This window comes from Dreissena polymorpha, chromosome 3, assembly GCF_020536995.1.
Source record: "Dreissena polymorpha isolate Duluth1 chromosome 3, UMN_Dpol_1.0, whole genome shotgun sequence".
Taxonomy (NCBI): domain Eukaryota; kingdom Metazoa; phylum Mollusca; class Bivalvia; order Myida; family Dreissenidae; genus Dreissena; species Dreissena polymorpha.
The window spans coordinates 78145789-78165659 of record NC_068357.1 but is presented as its reverse complement, the minus strand read 5'-3'; the positions used below and the strand labels follow the sequence as shown (position 1 = coordinate 78165659).

Genomic DNA, 19871 nt, shown 5'->3' with positions numbered 1-19871 from the left:
CCACGAAACAAATTCACATCATCTGCATGCTTACATGAATGGGGATTTAACCCGGGTCGCCTAGCTTAGAATCTTGTGTTCCAACCAGTGTACTAACCAGACTGCCTCAATCACAAGACACTGCAGTGCTTGACTAATTATTATCATGACACAAGACGTGTTTCTTTAATCAAGCACAGGGCACTGAAGTGCCTCGTCAATCATTCACAAGGCATTGTGTGCACTGAAGTATTTAATATTGTAAATCATACGTAGAGAACGGTGTCGACCTAAGTAGCTATATTGATGTTTAACCACTAATTAATTAAAAGGCACAACCAGTGTGTACCAACGCACGCATCGCCATTTATTTATTTATCCTCATATATCAATTTAAATAGATTTGTAATCAATCACGGGCATAATGTTCACAAACTATGATTAACCAATGGCATTTCAGAATGTGCTCTTAAATACTACAATGCACTGTGTTAATTTATGTACTTGTTCTTCATTATAAATCAAACAATACTGTTCCTCATTACTGCATTATTTGTCGTTATTATTTTGGTCGAAAATTGTCATTTTTGAAAGTGTACTGTTTGGCCATGAAATCGATTAACCAACCGGATAGTGTACTGAATTAAATAGTATTAATCAAACCGTGCTAACATGGCCGCCATGAAATCTGACAGTTCTGCGCGAAAGCTGAACAAATTATGATGTTGGCTTGAGCGTTTTGTTTTTTTAAGATATGCAAACGGTTTGTTCATAAATCTTTTACATGTTTTTCCAAAAAAAGAATGTGTATTGTCTTAACGATCCGAAATAAATATATTTGCACAATCTATCGTTACGTTTCGGAATATATATTTCGGATATGTCCTTAACTATCTATCTATCGATCTATCTATCTATCTCTGTATACTGCCAACCGCTCCTTCGAGTATTATAGGCAGGGAAAAGGTGCTCGTCAGGAACATTAGTGAGTGTGAAAGGTATAAAGGACCCAACAAAGGATTAACAAATCCGGAGCTTCCGAATCTCCGCTTACTGTTTCACAGCTTTTTGTAAATAAACATTACTTAAGGAACTATGAGTTGCCATTTTTAACATAAGCTGACATTGAGGTAATAAATACGCTAAGTGGTGTTTTTCGAAACGTAACTCCATTTCCTAGCCATTTTCTAAGTAGGTGCAATAACGGTCCGTCTTAAATGCGTATATGACTCATATCCTCAGATATGACTGAAAATTGCGAATATGAAGACATTCCCTATGTAAATCCTGTGAAATAAAGTATGTACTTGTCGGAAGATATAGACCATATGTTTTTATATAATAATCGTACACATATCGGCTATACAGATTCAATTTCGGTATGGATGTTGCTTTCAGAATTGGTGACCGATCGTTCATATTCGCAGATATGAATTGGGAGTTACTGTAATTAAAATGCCAATGAAAAACACTTTAAAATTCATTTGACTTAAACATTATACATGCACATAGTGTAATTTTGTTCATAGAATGATTTGCATATCAAAAAATAAAGGAAAACGCATAAAAAAAAACGTTATTTGCTCATATCCGCACTTTTCAGTCATATCTGCGGATATGAGTCATATACGCATTTTAGTCGTACCCGTGCAATAATCCAACTCCCAGCTATTCATTGACCCACTAGGTTGCTGAGAGTTGCAACTGGTAACAGCATTTTTAATGTAAACTCAGTCATCTGGAATGCAGGTGGCAATTTAATGGGTAAATGAGCAACATAGACTATTTTTGTGGAATTAATTACCACAAACAGATTATAAATATATCAAAAGAATCAGGGACTATACTGACCATGGCCCATACGGCCCAGATTAGCGGACCATACAGCCCAGATTAGCGGATCATACGGCCCAGATTTGCGGACTATACGGCCCAGATTTGCAGGCCATACAAAACATGTTAAAATTAATATTCATTTCATGTTCCACTTCATTTGTATTGTATTAAGACATTTGCTACAATATTAAAGTTGATGTAATGACATCAATTACTACATACTTGTTAAAATTGTGAACATTTGCAGACCATACGGCTCAGATTTTCTGACCATACAGAAACGTGTTAGAATTAATTTTCATTTCATGTTACACTCCTGCTATATTGTATCAATAAATTTAATAAAAATTTAAATGTTGCTGTTATAACATTAGTGACAATATACTTGTTTAAATTTGAACATTTGCGGACCATACGGCCCCGATTTGCGGACCATACGGACAATGTCTATATTAATATTAATTTCGCGTTCCTTTTCCTTCAATTTTGTATCAATAAATTTAATAAAAATTATTATAAAATATCAAAAGTTGCTGTAATAACACGGACTATTTGACCGAGAAAAGCAAACTATACGGCCCAAATTTGCGGACCATATGGAACATGTCTGAATTAATATTCATTCTTGTTTCACCTCTTTCAATATTGTATCAATAAATTAATTAAAATATTAAAGTGGCTGTAATCACATTTAGTACAACGTACTTGTTTCAATTTGAACATGTGCAGACGCATCATGTCTTAATCAGTAAGTATTGATAAAAAAAGGCATTGCAATAAATGGCAGGTGTTCAATGACAAAAATACGGATACATGTGTAAATAGCATGCCATAATTACTATTAATTTCCTGTTCCACTCCTTCAATTTTGTATTAATACATTTAATAAAATATTGAAGTTCATGTAAAGACATTAGTGACAACATTCTTTTTTTAATTTGAACATTTGCGGACCATACAGAACATGTCAGAATTAATATTAATTTTGTAAACCACTCCATCAATATTGTATTAATGCATATAATAAAATATCTAACTTGATGTAATGACATAAATGACCATGTCTACATTAATATTCATTTCATGTCCCAGTCCCACTTCCTTCAATAACGTATCGATCAATTTAATAAAAATTAAATTAAAAGTTGCTGTAATAACATTAATGACGACATACTTGTTTAAATTTGACCATTTGTGGATCATACGACCCATACCATACGACCCAGCTTAGCAGACTATACGGCCAAGATAAGCAGACTATACGGCACAGATTTGCGGACCATACGGAACATGTCTGAATTAATATTCATTTTGTGTTCCGCTTTCTCAGTATTTTATAAATAAATAACTAAAAATATTGAAGTGGATGTAATGCTAGTTATGACAACATAGTTGTTTAAATTTTAAAGTGGCTGTAATGACATTTATGACAACTTGCTTGTTTAAATTTGAACATTTACGGACCATACGGATTGTCAAAATCAATAAGTAAATACTAATTGATGTTCATTCAGGATTGTGAGAAAATATTAAATATAAAAAGGATGTGGCAATAAACGGCAATTGTTCTATTATGTCATCGTTTAATGACACATCAATTAGTGTAATTGTTAACATCAAACAATATGTGTCATAAATTGTGCGTACCCCAGTTGCAAAAATAAGCCGATATTGTCTACAATGATAAAGATTGTCGCACTTTACCTTTAATTGGTAGTTACAGACGTGTTTATCAATTATGGTATATTCTCAACTACTGTAATAGATAACATCAATCAGTAAGTGTCATAAATAGGGTGTATTCGAGATGTAAACATCCGAGTCATTAATGCAAGTGTTATACTCCTATTGCCATTTTAAAATATACGTTTGAATGCTAAATTTTAATAACATGTATTATATATGTATAAACAAGTGTTTTATAAAGAAACATGGTTAACACATGTGTTGTTTGCATTTATTTGTTAAGATAAAACACGTTTATTTTTTCGAAAAAATATTTTAGTGATGTAAGAAATTTTTATTAACGTTGTCACCAAGCGGCATTTATTAATTCTAATGAGTATTAATGTCCAATTTTATCAAAATAAAAATATATTTATCAATAAAAGTGCATGTTTGCATGATGCCTACTGTTTAAATGAATAATTGATGATCCATGTACATTTGAATTGAGTTACAAATCTGCTAATATGAATAATTTTATTGAAATAATCATTAATCCAAACGTTTCATTATCCGTTTTTTTAATTATAACTGATGTTTAATATCGCAGCATACTAAGCAGTGTAGTATTTCGTGTATTAAAATAATCTAGATGGTGTAAAGATATATATGGTCCGCAAATCAGGGCCGTATATTCCACAAACCTGGGCAGTATGATCCGCAAATCTGGGCCGTATGGTCTGGGCCTTTGGTCCATGGTCCGCATCGTCCATATACCTATCAAAAAAAAAATTACTTGATATTGTGTGCTCACAGAATGATGATATCAATTAAAATTTAGAACACGTCAACTGGTTATGAAAATGCTTAAGTTTTTCCAATAGAAAACGCAGAGTATTCTGAATGTGAAAATATGCTTATTTATACATTGACTATCTGCCGAATCCTTAGCAAGATAGATCTCTTGTCTTATCAACCAATCACGTTACACATGTACATTGACTATCTGTGGAACCACCATAAGATAAATTGAATCATCAATTAAAAATTTTGGCTTACAGTTTTATTTTGTTTTTTTATCAACTTTTTGTGTTGAGCATTTATCAACAAAGACACACAAATTGATGTCAATTGTAACCATTGTGTTTGTTACATGTATTTAGGTTGATTTATTTTGATTTTATGGACACACTAAAGACTTATTGTTTTAAATGGAATTTGGTTTTACTATGAAGAACTTTGAACTGTACTTATGTACTCATAAAAGCTTAAATGATTCAAGAAGATCTCATTTTCTAAGGAGTGTTTTCCTTTCATCATAAATTACATTCATTGCAACATATAACCACTTGCATATTTGGAAAGCCAAAAACCAAATGCATATTCAATAGTTTGCATGAATTTAAGTTAAGAAGGATTTATCTCCTCTGTTAACAGAACCATATAAAAAGTGTGTAAGAATCGCTATACTTTGCACTTTACAGTAAAATGTGGTTATTTGATTTGGAAGTGAAATCTAGCCATATTGCAGGATATTTCACCGATTCTTTGTTAGCTCGACTATTATATATGAAATATATATAGTAGAGCTATCCTACTCACCCCAGCGTCTGTGTCAGCGTGCAAATGTTAAAGTTTTCGTACTACCCCAAATATTTTCTTTGTCCCTTGACATATTGCTTTCATATTTTGCATACTTGTTTACCAACATGACCCCAACCTATAAACAAGAGCAGACAACTCTATCAAGCATTTTGTCATAATTATGGCCCCTTTTCCACTTAAAATATTCAGCAAATGTTAAAGTTTTCGTACTACCCTTTTTATTTTCATTGTCACTAGACATATTGCTTTGATATTTTGCATACTTGTTTACCAACATCACCCCAATCTATAAACAAGAGCAGACAACTCTATTAAGCATTTTGTCATAATTATTGCCCCTTTTATACTTAGAACATGCATATTATTGATAAATCTAATCTATGTTAAAGTTTTCGTACTACTCCAAATATTTCCTATATCCTTTGACATATTGCTTTTATATGTTGCATACTTGTTTACCAACATGACCCCAACCTATAAACAAGAGCAGACCACTGTATCAAGCATTTTGACATAATTATGGCTCCTTTTAAACTTAGATAATTGAACATTTTGCTTAAATTGCCATAACTTCTTTATTTATAATCACATTTAATTATTACTTTGACAAAACAACACTTACCTGAATACCACAATGGATTCCACCCAAACAATACCCCACGCGCCTACCAGAATCCCCCCCCCAACTTTTTCTTTTTAAACATCATCTAATTAATTACCACACCCCACATTATACCCCCATACCCCCCTCTCACCCCCGACCCCCCACCCCAACCTCTCCCCCCCCCAATTTTTTTTTTAAACATCATCTAATAAATTACCCCACCCCACATTATACCCCCCTCTCACCCCCACCCCCCCCCCCCAAAAAAATAGATTTTTTTTAAACATCATCTAATAAATTACCCCACCCCACATTATACCCCCCTCTCACCCCCCCCCCCCCTACCCCCCTCACCCCCCCCCCCCCCCCCAAAAAAAAATTTTTTTTTTTTTTTTTTGAAAGATCGTCTTATAAATTATTGAATATGAACAATTTCCCCATGATGGCTTACGTTATACTGTCAAGCACTCGAATAGTAGAGCGCGCTGTCCTCTGACAGCTCTTGTTTTGTTTACCGGCAGTTACTTAAATTGTCAGCTGAGCAACCTTTGTAGGGTCTTTGGCCCTTTTGTTTTTCCACTTGTCCTTTCAGACTAGCAGATTGTTTGGGGACTTTTCAGGAACTATTTTATGGTTATCCTTGATGTTGAGTCAAGAGAAAGTCCTGACAATTTTAATCTACCTGATATTTAATAGTTGAACATGTGATAATCCAAGAACAATGATTGGATTTTAGCTGTTGTATTTTATTAATTATTTACATGTGTGAAGCATTCACGTTATTTTGAGTGCACTTGACATTTTTAATGAAGATATGGTAAACTATTCTTGTTATGGTACTCATGATTGATACACCTCAGAGAAATAGTAGTAATTTTTTTATACATTTTATTTTTAATAAAATTCTTCAAATAAAATATCTTTGGGAGAAACCTGCAAAAGTAAATATAGGTATATCTAGATTGTTTTATTTCATAAAAACCTATAGAATTGAAATTAGTTTTTGTTTATTTACTGTATTTATTTATAATGCATATATTTATTATAGAAATAATCATTACTTCAGGGAAGTAAGCAACTATCCAGATGGAGAGTAACATTGTGAATGACTTTGAGAGGCTGCGAGTGTTCTCCAGCTCTATTGGAAAAATGGACGACTTGGTCCATGATCTCAGTCTGGCTCTAGAGGACGCTGCGACCCACAAGCGCTCTAAGAGTGACGGGGGTCACGGGGCGTCCTCGTCGAGCTCACGACGTCATCCGAGAAAACGTCGAGGGAGGCGCAAACGCCACCAGCCTGAAAACGGAAACTTCAGCGAGACATCTCAGAGCAGTATTGATGAGGTGCTAAAAGACTACATGGAGAACTGTGCACAGAGTGATTCAGATGACCTGACTATTGCTAAACACATTGTGCGGCTTACTTTACCACTAGGAATCAACCACATACCTCAGGTGGAATCTGACTCTGTAAATGAATGCATGTTTTCGCCAATACGACCGCAAAGAAGGCGTAAAAAGTACAAAACAATGGCTATAGATCCAGATCCGACCTCCTCCCAGCACGATTCTCCAGTGAAAGGCAAACCCAAGTACATACGGCCCAGGAGCAAGGGAATGGAGCTGCCTCATTGCAGCATGGGTACAAGCCCCATGGACGGGGGCACCTTCCCCCACACTGCCAAAGAAGGGAGTACAGAGGAAGCCGTACCTGGCAAGAGGAAACGCAGCTCCAGAAAGTCTGATTTCAGAGCCGATGATTGCTTTAATAAAGAAGATGAAACTTCTTTGGATCTAACCATGAACTCTCAGTATGTTGGAATTGTTATGTTTTATTAATAAGATTCCATTTTGAAATTTACAATTTAATCAAGCAAAATTATTGTGTGCTTGACAAAGGTTAACTGGTATTTACCACAATAAGATATTAAAATGTGTGATACATTTTTGCTGTCAAGCTGAATGTATGCTATATACAATAACTTTGGAAGCAAATTTGTCTTATCAGGACATTGCTTAGACTTATTCTTATCATGATGTGAGTAAGAAATCAGATGTTTCTTGTACTATTGTGAAGTCATCAATAGTTGTAAGTATTCTCTACCAGCACTATGATTACTGTCTCATGATTTAAGATTATGAGCCTAATTCTGGATAAACAGGGCTTAATGCATTTGCATAAAGTGTCATCCAATATTAGCCTGTGCAATTCGCACAGGCTTATCAGGTACGACACTTTCTGCTTTTATGAATCTTTTAATTTGAAGGAAGTCTCTTCTTACAGAGAAGTCTTGTTAAGGCGGAAAGTGTTGCCAATAATGCACAGGCTTATCTGGGACTACACTACTCACATGCATTAAGCCCAGTTTTCCCAGAATGAGGCTCAAATGAACGATCATTTGCATGTAATTACAGGGACAACAGCAGCAGTTCTACATTGAGTAGCAGCACAGAGTCACTGTCAGGGGATGAATATTGTGTCACTGCAGAGGGTAGAGTATTAGTCTTAATGATGTATGAAAACAAGTAACATTCTTTGTTATAGTGTTTAAATTACTAAATTACAATTACAGTACCCAAAGTAAGGATTTAAATGTGTAATTTCATGCCTTAATGGATAACGTTAAAATCTTGACATTTCATAAAAATTGTAGGGCCATCATACCTTGTGACGTTATGAGTAAGAAAACAATAAACACAAATGATGTACATTTTTAGCTCGGCGTTTTCGGAGAAAACCCGAGGTTTTGTCATAGCCAACTCGTGATGTCGTCCGTCGTCCACGTCGTCCTAAAACCTTAACATTTTGTTAAGGTTTTGAACATTGGCTCTAAATAAAAATCAAAGTGCTTCCACCTACAAAACTTCATATGTAGATGCACCTTGATGAGTTCTACATGCCACACCCATTTTTGGATCACTAGGTCAAAGGTCAAGGTCTCTGTGACCTTTAAAAAAAATAATCTGACAAGCTTTCATTCATTCAAAACTGCACCCGTACCCGAGCGTGGCAACCATTATGCCATGCTCTTGTTAACAGTGTTTCCAGCATTAATGACGATAACAATGATTCTTTAAAAACAAATATTCTCCATTGTTTGGAGGTAAACATACAGGTACACCATTGCATGTGACATCAGTTACTGAATTCAGGATATGTTTCTATTTTTTGTCCAATCAAGACATGAGGTATTCATAATGGTCATGAGTAAATAAGGTAACAGGATGTATGCGCATGGATGCTTGGCATATTAAATTCTAAAAATTTACAAGAAAATATAAATTAAGATTGAATGCAACATTTATTTTTTGGGGGCAAATCAAGCAATGAAGTGCTGTTCTTTTTATCCAACATTAAAATTGAAAACATCCAAATGTTTTGTCAGTCTGACAATAAGCTTTTAATGATTAAACATATGGGCATTTTTATTTGCATTTTTGAGAAAACAAAAATACAGATGTTTTAACAGTGGGAAATTTTGTTTGTCATTTATACTGGGAAAAAACAATGCATAATTGTTCATTGAACAGGTCCGACTATCTGACTGTGATAGTAGAAGAAAAAGGCCTAGATTAAGAATTAAATCACAGGTGCAAGGCACACATGGTTTGCTATGATTGATTAACATCTGTACATGGTATGAAACGATCAGGATTAAAAACCTTGCCTGATAAAACTATACTTGTGTAGAGAAAATGGGCCTATTTCAACCCTTGAGGTTAAAATAAAGCTTATCCTGTATTGCATTAAACCCACTTGATTGAAAACACTTAAGAATAATGCTTTGATTTTCTCATGCATTATTAGTATATAGTCCTTTCGGATAATATATATTTTATGTACAACTTTATCTAACATTCTAAAAACGAAGGATGATATTCATTTCAAACTCACAAGAAAAGTGAAAATGGCTATATGCAACCAGTGTAAAACCAAAACAGACTGCAAGTAACTAGCATGCTGTTCAGGTTTTATGCTGTTTGCTGCTGATCAGTAAAGACTTGTATCTATCAATAAGGGGTCTCTAATTTCATTAGATTTTCTAAGGGAAAACAAATGTGTTAACATGCCTATCAAAGTGATTAAGTAATCACCCCACTTCCAGCTGATGACGAGCAGAGTGATTTCTTCCACGAGGCGGGCCCAGCAAGTGGCATCCCGGGCGTGATCCCATGGTGGGAGAACGAGGGTGTGACCAGCGACGATGAGCCCATGGTGTCTGACAAGCAGTTCCAGCAGATCCTCAACGGCTCCTTCCAACATCTTTCCCGGTCCTCGCAGGTCGGCTTCAAGGCCCGTATGACCCGCATTATGAGAAAGGTGAGTTTTTGATGGACATTGTACAAAATCTGGCAGCATGGGAGTCTGTTTCTTTTCAGAGGATTTACTCAGGTATTAATTAACTCTTTCAGTGTGGGAACTGAACTTTGGAGGCCTTTGCAAACAGTTTGGATCCAGATGAGACGCCACAGAACGTGGCGTCTCATCTGGATCCAAACTGTTTGCTATTCTGATAGTTTTTGTTGTTTTTTTTAAAGCGAAGAAATGCTAATTGTAGAAATTAAGCAGACAACATTTTAGCAGACGATAAATTTCCCAGCATGCAAATATTAATGTTAATATGAGCCTAGCTCTGGGGAAAATGGGGCTTAAGTCCCTGATAAGTACAGTCTGCACAGGCTAATCAGGGACAGCATTTTCTGCTTTTATGGAATTTTTATGCCCCCAGAACATAGGTTCTGGGGCATATTAAAATCACACCGTCCGTTAGTTAGTTAGTTAGTCTGTCCGTCTGTCCGGATTAGTTTCCACTCAATAACTCCAGCAAATGTCGTAGGATCTTCGCCACACTTCATGAACATGTGTAAGTTCATAAAATCTAGGTCAAGTTTGATAATCAGCCAAATTGACCAAGACACTCCTGAGTTACCGCCCTTGAATCATTGTAAAATTGGGTTTTTTCTCGTTTCCGCTCAATAACTCGAGCAATTGTCATCAGATCTTCACCAAACCACATAAAAATGTGTAAGGCAATATCATCTAAGTCAAGATCGATAATCGGCCAAATTGACCCAGACACTCCTGAGTTACGGCCCTTGATTCATAGAAAAAAAAAAAATTTCTCGTTTCCACTCAATAACTCGAGCAAATGTCATAGAATCTTTGCCACACTTCATGAACATGTGTAAGGTCATAAGATCTAGGTCAAGATCGATAATCAGCCAAATTGACCAAGACATTCCTGAGTTACGGCCCTTGAATCATAAAAAAATTGAGTTTTTTCTCGTTTCCGCTCAATAACTACAGCAATTTTCATCGGATCTTCAACAAACTTTATTAAAATGTGTAAGGCAATATAATCTAGGTTAAATTTTATAATGAGCCAAATTTACCCTGGCAATTTTGAGTTAAGGCCCTTGAATCATCTAAGAATTACGTTTCCACTCAAAAAAATTCATAACTTCTATGTCGTTTTAGATGTAACCTTCGTATTTGGTATGCATGTGAATATAGACAAGGCCTTTCCATGCGCACACAAATTTTGACCTTGACCTTGAACTTAGGGTCCGTGTTTAGGTTTCGAAATCTTCATTTAGGTTTGGAAAAAGCATTAAATGCATTAAGCCCGGTTTTCTCACTATGCAGCTCATGTTGTTTTGTTTTATAAAATTATTTCTTTTTATGTTTATAGTGTGGCAGGGACATCCGGTTTGGGAGAAGAAAGCTTCGTGGCAAAGTAAGTACAACATTTAGATGGTTAGATTTTATTGCAAGTTTCAGTTTAAGTAAAATTCTAGTTTTACAGATTACCGTAATTACTCTATGTTTTCAGACACTCACATTTTTCGGACTTCCTCTTTTTTGGCCCAAATTTTTTTTAAATTGTGACTTAATTTTCAGATATGCGCGTTTTCGTCTTTCATTAATGACTCTAAATTTTCAGACAGCATACTTTATAGTGCTATTTTAACAGATTTCGGCACTGTATTCGCTTATCTTGTAACACGTTAATCATAGATTTTTACAAATGGATTAAGGTCATAAAACGTGGGAGACGCATGCATGAGGGCAATGGACCATAACATTTGCATAATTGGGCAAATAACCATGTATACCGGTAGAAAACAATCGATTCACCCAACATTAAGGACAAAGTATGTTTAATGTTTTTAAGCATTTATACTATTTATATAGTTTTCGCACTGCCTGTCAGTCTGTCACACTTCGAGTCCACTCTCTAAATCAAATAGTTTTCATCCGATTTTTACGAAACTTTGTCAGAAGTTGTATCTAGACAATATCTAGGCCAAGTTAGAATATGGGTCATGCCGGGTCAAAAACTAGGTCACGGGGTCAAATAAACAGAACCAAGGGAAGTAATAAGCTTTAAATGGACATAATTATCTGACCTGCCAAATTATATATTTTTGTTAAATAAATTAAAGCGGCCCAGTAGGCGGCATTGTGTTTCTGACAAAGACATCGTGGTAAAAGGTCAAGGTCATCCTTCAAGGTCTAAGGTCAAAAACACAAATCCAAGGGAAGTAATAAGCTTTAAAGGGAGATAATTATTCAATATTGAACATAGCAACTTGATATTTGGCATGCATGTGTATCTCATGGACCTGCACATTTTGAGTGGTGAATCTACAGTCACGGTAGTGGCTTTTAATTATTTGCTACTAAAAATAGAGATTTGTTAGAGACAATTATTTACAAGGAAAGTAGTTTATATAATTATAAATCTCAGATTATATATTTCCTTACCAAGAATTTTAGTTCTTTTCACAGTTACTGTACAGATTTTTTATTTTGATTATTTATAAATCAAATGATTGATTTGTCTAAGTTTTTTTTTAAATGATATAATTATCATTTCTTTCCTGTACTAATTTGTGAATGATAGGGTTCATTACATAACTGTGGACTTATGTCCATAGATACATGATTGGCCATAATGCCAGCGTTAATGCATCCCATACGTCCGGCGTTTATTCTCAGCATTCATGTATATATTGGGTTATTTCATTGGTCGAAATAATTCAATGTATCCAATAGAAAAAGTCTATATTACCGCGGTGTTTACATATCAATAGAAAATGGAATCACAGATATTCTCTTGGAATTTTATTTGTATTACTTGGTTATTATCGGACTTTATGCGTATATTTAATGCCAAATGAGAAGTTGTGTTTAGATTTAGTTGAGAAAAATGGCAATGAGATACTTGCCTGTCGAATATAACGTGAAAGAACTCGGACAAGGACGAGTAAAAAGGTGCAAAAAAGGGTGATGGTCGTTTCGTGCCAATACCAGTTCGTGCCACAGATATTTCTGTAGGAAGGGGCTGGGAGGGATTGGTCGTTTCGTCCCACTGATAATATATAGCCAGAATGGTGTGAATAATACCGTATAGGTGTGAATCATAATGGGGTGTATATTGATGTAGCAAATTACAACAGTGTTAACAATTATAATTATATTTTCTTGTTTATTTTACCGTTTTTGTGTTTCAGTTATTAATATTCATCTCACTGTGTATATGTATTAATGATATTATTTATTTTGCCAAAAGCATGTTTTGCCGATTATGCGATTATTATTATTAAAATATGTTTGCATAGTGCATTGTGTTCAATAAATTTATAACACAAAGTGCTGTCGTTTTTTTTTTATGCACCATGTGCATTACATGTATGTTCAATAAATTAAAAATATATAGTGCTGTTATTTTAATTTTGCGATCATTATATTATGTTCGCAGACTGCATTGTGTTCAATAAATATAAAACATAACATGCTCTTATTTTTATTTTAGGCACCATGTGCATTATGTCCAATAAATATAAAACATGAAGTGTTTTATTTTATGCATCATGTATATGTATTACATTTAACAATAATTAGAAAGCATGAATGAACAATAATACAATTTATTTTCAATAAAGAAATAATAAAATGTTGGTCATTTACTTTTAGAAAAGCATATGTTTTACTAGCAACTCGCAAACTATTAATTAGCCGCTAAAGGCATTCAAATGTTATAGTAGCGACGTGCAAACAATTAATTAGCGAGCCAGGCCTTTTATGGTCAATTAGTAAAGTTATTAACTAGCAAAGGTATGTACATTATAAGCAATCATACTAATTAAATGTTCACTCAGTATTAATGAGAATACCATTATAAACGAGAATACCATTGTAAATGAGAATACTAGTATCAATATCAATTATTATGAATTATTACTTGTTATATAAATAATGTTAATACTTATTGTCTTTTTTTTTTCTAGTGCAGTGATGGTGGTCGCACATACTAGACGTGCAGTGTCAGAAACAAAGCCACGAAATGTTACGCGGACGTTTAGCAGTTCAGTGAATAAATAATCTTGAAATTAAAAAAAGGTTGTTTTTACATGGCACAGAGGTGACCATCACAGGTGCAAAAGTTTCCCATTTTGATTAACACCTACACGGTATTATTCACACCTACCCGGCTATATATTATCAGTGGGACGAAACGCTATCCCTTTTCAACAGAAATATCAGTGGCACGAACTGGTAGTGGCACGAAGCGACCATAATTCGCAAAAAATAAGTGGCGCTGGGAATGGTTACACGAGAAAGACTCTACGGGCTGGGAGTGGGGGTACTGGTTGAGGAAAGTGGAATCTTGTGGAAAAGCGGTTTTTGAAGTCTGTAAGAAAACCCTGAATTATCAGTCAAGTGAGAAGAAGGCATTCCGTCTCCACGCAGAGGACCCTAATCACATAAAGAATATAAGAACCATCAAGACCAGCCAGGTAGGTTTTTTTTTTTTTTAATAACACCCCGAATTTGGTCGTATTTTCTATTGCTAATGTTTACTGTTTGGCTTGTTTGCATTAAAGATATATCTAGCAAATTTGCCAACATATTTTATTACTAACCTATGATTCATTGATTGTGAGCTTTTAAAACATTTTGACCTTTGAATAAAGCATAAAACAGGAAAAGAATTTTAACAGTAATTGAAAATACGACCAAATACGCCATTTTTGCTGACTGGGACAGGTCTTTTTTTAGTTAAATGAAATGTTTTATTGTCCCCTACATATGAGCCCAGCAGCAAGAAATGTTTTTTTTTACTTTTTGTAAAACTTATGGACAACCTGTCAAAAATATACGTTTATTTAGCGATCACAAACAAAAATTTGAACAAAAGTCAGGGAAACCCATGCCGAAATTTTCAATTTTAACCGTTTAGCAAAAGCCACAATACCCAATTTTCTTAGGTGTATGTGGACGCTTATGGCAGCATGCATCTGTGAATATAAATGTGACAACCATTTGATTCTGCATGTATTAAATATGTATTATTGAATTGTTAAAGTATGTGTGAAAAATATAATGCGGTAATTTGTAATGACTTTCAGGTTTTACCGTGCTCTTCAAAAGCAACACCTGCAGTCAAGTCCATGCAAGACAGAGTTGCCAGACAGAGGGTGCATGTGTCAGCTTTTCTCAGTGAGCATTGCCTTCCATTTTCCTTTGTGAGTGATATTTTAGAACTGTCCAAGTGCCTAGCCAAAGACAAACCAGCCTTAGAGAATTACTTTGTCGCCTACCAGTGTGACATACATTAATCCACAAAGACTGGCGAAATCGTTCAAGGAGGAACTGAAGCTGAAAATGAAAAACAGATTTGTATCACTAAAAATCTCGACGAAGCAACGAAAAAAAATAATGACAGTGTTGAATATTCTTGTCCAATATTTTGATGTTGAGAATAATAAAGTAGCCATTGACAATATGCTACAGAGATATGGTGTTGTAAATAATGTAAATAGAAACGGATGTTAGTAACATAAGTTAGCAAGCAATAAAAACTATATGAGACAGTGTTTTTATTTGTCACTATTGCTTAAGTATGATGAAAAAGTTCCTTTGCATACAGTTGAAAATATAAATAGAAAATGAATTGTCTTTTGACTAACTTTTGTGTGTTCCTTATCAAATACATGAAGATTTTTAAATATTTGTGTATGTTTTTTATAAGGAAATAGAATCACCAGAACAGCTACAGGCACCCTTTAAATGCATCGAATCCAGGAGCTCCCGGGGGCCTCCAGGCCCCCAGCTTTAAGTTCAGGATTTTCAAAATTTCCAACTTTGACCCCTGTATAATAATATAATTATGATTTTCGAACATTTAATTTTTGTCTCTAAATTTTCTGACACCAGTAATTTGGGAATATTTTCAGTATCTACATTTTCAAACACTAAACAAATAAATTATTTTTAAGTGTCTGAAAATTTAGAGTAATTGCAATACATGTTTTATATCAAGATTGGTGCTTAACATTTGTATATTAATTTACAGCTAATTTAAACTTTATGGCTGATTCTTACTCTTTGACAATGCACTGCATGCATGCAGTGCTTGCATTAAGATTTTGAGCTCACCTAAGCAAAAAGTTTCATGATACTTGGTCAGAATATTTGTCCTATTGAAAGTGGGTCATTTTAGCTCAAAAACTAGGTTTCTAGGTCATATTAAAAAAAAAGTGAATACTCTTGTCACTTTTTTGTCCAATCTTCATGAATCATCTGGCACTTTGTTAGAATAGTTTAGATCCTTAGAGTCTCAGGTGAGCGCCTTAAGGTCCCTGGCCCTCCTGTACATTTTTAAGATACTTGGTTACAAATTTTACATTTTCAAACTGCTGTTACTTCTTTTTTAGACATTTTCATATACCTGGTTACACTGTTGTACATATTCCAGATACCTGGTTACACTGTACAGAGGTTCATCCAGGAGCGACACAAGTGGAACAGCATGCAGGGAAAGCTAGGGGCCTGGATTGCTAGCAGCAACAACAACAGCAGCAACAGCAGCGCCCTCACAGACAGTAAGAGACAGCGTAAAACCCCGCCTCCTATCAATGAGGCAGAATATGGTGGGTACATATTTACATAATATGGAAATTTAATAGACATGCTGGATATTCACTATCGTGACCTTATCTATGCAGACTTCTAGAAATTAATTTCGGATGTGTTCATATGACCCGTGTTTAAAGAATTGATAAAAGAATGAATATTAAATATCATTAAAATAATTGAGTGATATTAATATTTTTTATGATATTGAGACCTTTTGCTTTTCAATGAAACTCCATTAAGCTAACAGCAATTACACTTTCACATTTTTCTTACTGTTCTTCAGGCTTTTTCAGCATTCATACACTTGTCATATATGTTCTCCTTTCTTCAGGCTTGTTCAGCATTCAGTCAGAGCCCATTCCGGAGAGCAACCTTGGTAACCGTATGTTACAGCAGATGGGCTGGACACCGGGTCAAGGGCTGGGTCTTAATGGGGCGGGGATCAGAACCCCTGTGACCGCTACCATACGGCCCCATCGCCAGGGGCTGGGTTGTGAATTCCCAGGGGTCACCTCTGGGACCACAGGGGCTGGGGGAAATGTAGGTACCGTAATAGGGTTGTGCAATGTAGCATCTAAGAAATTGAGTCCGGAGAGAATTTCTGAAAATGAAACGATTTCCTGATAGTGATTCAACGCAGAACTGTACGCTGTCTTTGCCATTGTGTTACACTGCTGGACATTGTAATGTAATGAATTTATAATATATTATCTTGTATTATTGCTTTCTATGTCCAGTGTGTTGTCTAGTGTGTAAATATGTAATGTATGAATCAGCTTGTCATACTCTGGGGGTCAAAAAGTTTATATAGATAAATAACTAAATATATATCAGTGGTTCTCTTCAAACTTTGTTCAGATAATGCCCGTGAGGTCAAACTTGCCACACCCCAGGGTCTGATTTGTCACAAGTAGGTAAAAATTACTGTATGGAATGCAGAGGGGAATAGGTCTCTGCTGTGAGAAGTGCTAGTGTGCATGAGTATAACATACATTGAACCAGTTTAATACATTTGATAACTTTCTGCACAATATGCGCAGCTAGTGTTCATAAATCAAAATCTTGCATCTTACTGTATGGCATCTTTCTTAATACTTTTGCAACATTTTTTTCCATTTGAAGAATTATGTCAGTGACATTCATAGTTTCTAAAACAAAACAGTGTACAATTCATGTATAAATGTAAATGTAGGGCAAATTGCAACACGTCAAACCCAGATACTTTTTACATAAAATACACTGCATGAAAATTAGCTGGTAAATGTTTCATCACATGTGTTGAAATAGCTTGTGACACTTTTAAACACCCCAAAAATATCATGGATTTTTGCACTTTCAGTAAGTAATCCACAAGTTAATTGACTATTACAGTTGCAAATTTCAACTGCTGATTTCTGTATTGGGAGGTTGTGAAACGAACCTTGTACTTGTATGAGTGCATGTGGACTCAAATTTTTAGCATTTTTTATCCTGGTTTTTGTAGTTCTTTTCTTGTACAAAATGTGTAGACTATGGATTCTTGCAATGGCTTTATCTTACCTTGTTCAGAAATCTGGTTTCAGATTGGCTGAGGTCTCATTCTGAGTTTTTCTGCCCATATTAGGGTTGTTGCTTTTGTTATTAGGAAAGTAACGTTAAAAGATGTCATGGATGTATACCGAAAGGTCCTGCTGTGTACCTATCCAGATCCAGATCCAAAAATTTTATACGTTTTATAAGACAGCGAACTTTTCTCCTGTTATTACATTGATGATATAGAATGAAGGGCACTCACGTACTTTGTTATACAACTTCTTACTGACCCTGCAAAGGATTGATGCAAGGTAGCAAATATATATTTGGATAGAGCTGTGCTTTGCCCAATATTAATTGACTGACCTTGTTTGACACTGTTCAGGGTCCGTTAGGAGCTTTGTAAGTAAAGTTGTACAGGTTTGCATAAGAAATAATTGGTGTATCGAAATGTATTTTTATTCACACTGGTATTGAATCATTCTTCATTTGTTACCTTAAGTGAAATATTATGTTTTGCAAACCAATTCAAATTGTAACTTGTCTTCATGATTGGGTCTCTACATACATACGCACGTACAAGTTAGTTAAAACCTCCAAATGTTACGATAATTTACTGTTAACATTTTATGAAGTTTGCGAAATAGTAGAGAACAATTGAGTTTACCTTTCATATAAAAGTAAGGGGTCAAGCTAGCTCAGCAGGTAGAGTTCTGGCCTACAATTCCAAGGAACGCAGGCTTGATCCCCGGCCTGGACACAACTTGTGTTATGAATAGTTATGAGATCATTTCTATGGCCGTTATCTCCTATACCTCGAATTCATATACATAGGTCAGTTTCAGTTATTGGCATAATTAAGTGCATCAAGCTCTGGTACTCTAGCTAACCCAGGAAAGTTGTGAGTTGGTAAACTGACCATGAAGATATTTCAGTAATACTTGTCAAAAACAAACAAACATTTACCAGTTCACAACTCTATAGTCTTCTTTTACACTCGAGCATTTTATAAAATACATGGTTTTTATCCTGTAGATAATAACAATTTCATTAATTCATTAGTTAAAGCACGGAGTGTATATTGATCTAGAGTCCGTGGTTAAAGAGTTAATTTTCTTAACTGTTAACACATGAAATAATAGCTCCTATGTTATAGAATTGTATGACAAGTTTTAGTAGTCCTAGGCAATCATTTTGAATTGTGTATACTTAAAAATTTGTTTATATTTTAAGATTTTATAAAAGTAAAAATAAAAATATGTCATCAAATAGGAAATGTATTTTCCCGAGATCTCAGTAACATTATGTGAATTGTTCATCCTGTATATATTCAGAAATTCATAACTTCAATATGTATCCAACATCAGATTACATGTATCCACCATCAGTGTACATGTATCCAACATCAGTGTACATATATCCAACATCAGTATACATATATCTAACATCAGTTGGCATATATCCAACATCAGTTTATATGTATCCAACATCAGTTTACAAACTGTATGTGCATCCAACATCAGTGTACATATATCCAACATCAGTTTACATGTATCCAGCATCAGTTTACATGTATCCAACATCAGTTTACATGTATCCAACATCAGTTTACATTTATCCAGCATCAGTTTACATGTATCCAACATCAGTTTACATGGTATACACACTTTCCTTGCCATTGAGATTAAAATACAAAGACACAGACATCTATCATTCAGTGATTTGTTGTCATGTTATATGTAC

The 19871-nt window shown here is 34.8% G+C and overlaps 1 protein-coding gene across 3 annotated transcripts; it reads left to right on the top strand.

Moving 5' to 3' along the window:
* Positions 1-629: 629 nt before the first annotated feature.
* On the top strand, positions 630-19190 carry LOC127874859 (G patch domain-containing protein 2-like). Of its 3 annotated transcripts, XM_052419520.1 has the most exons (8): positions 630-742; positions 6756-7500; positions 8105-8181; positions 9796-10010; positions 11383-11427; positions 16456-16630; positions 16948-17156; positions 18179-19190. In XM_052419520.1, exons 2-8 carry the CDS (start codon positions 6776-6778, stop codon positions 18185-18187), a joined length of 1455 nt encoding a protein of 484 aa, XP_052275480.1. In that variant the 5' UTR covers positions 630-742; positions 6756-6775; the 3' UTR covers positions 18188-19190. The 3 variants fall into 3 exon arrangements, with proteins under 3 accessions (XP_052275480.1, XP_052275478.1, XP_052275479.1); XM_052419518.1 differs by having other exon boundaries at positions 16948-19190; XM_052419519.1 differs by having other exon boundaries at positions 652-742; positions 6738-7500; positions 16948-19190.
* The last annotated feature ends 681 nt before the right edge of the window (positions 19191-19871 follow it).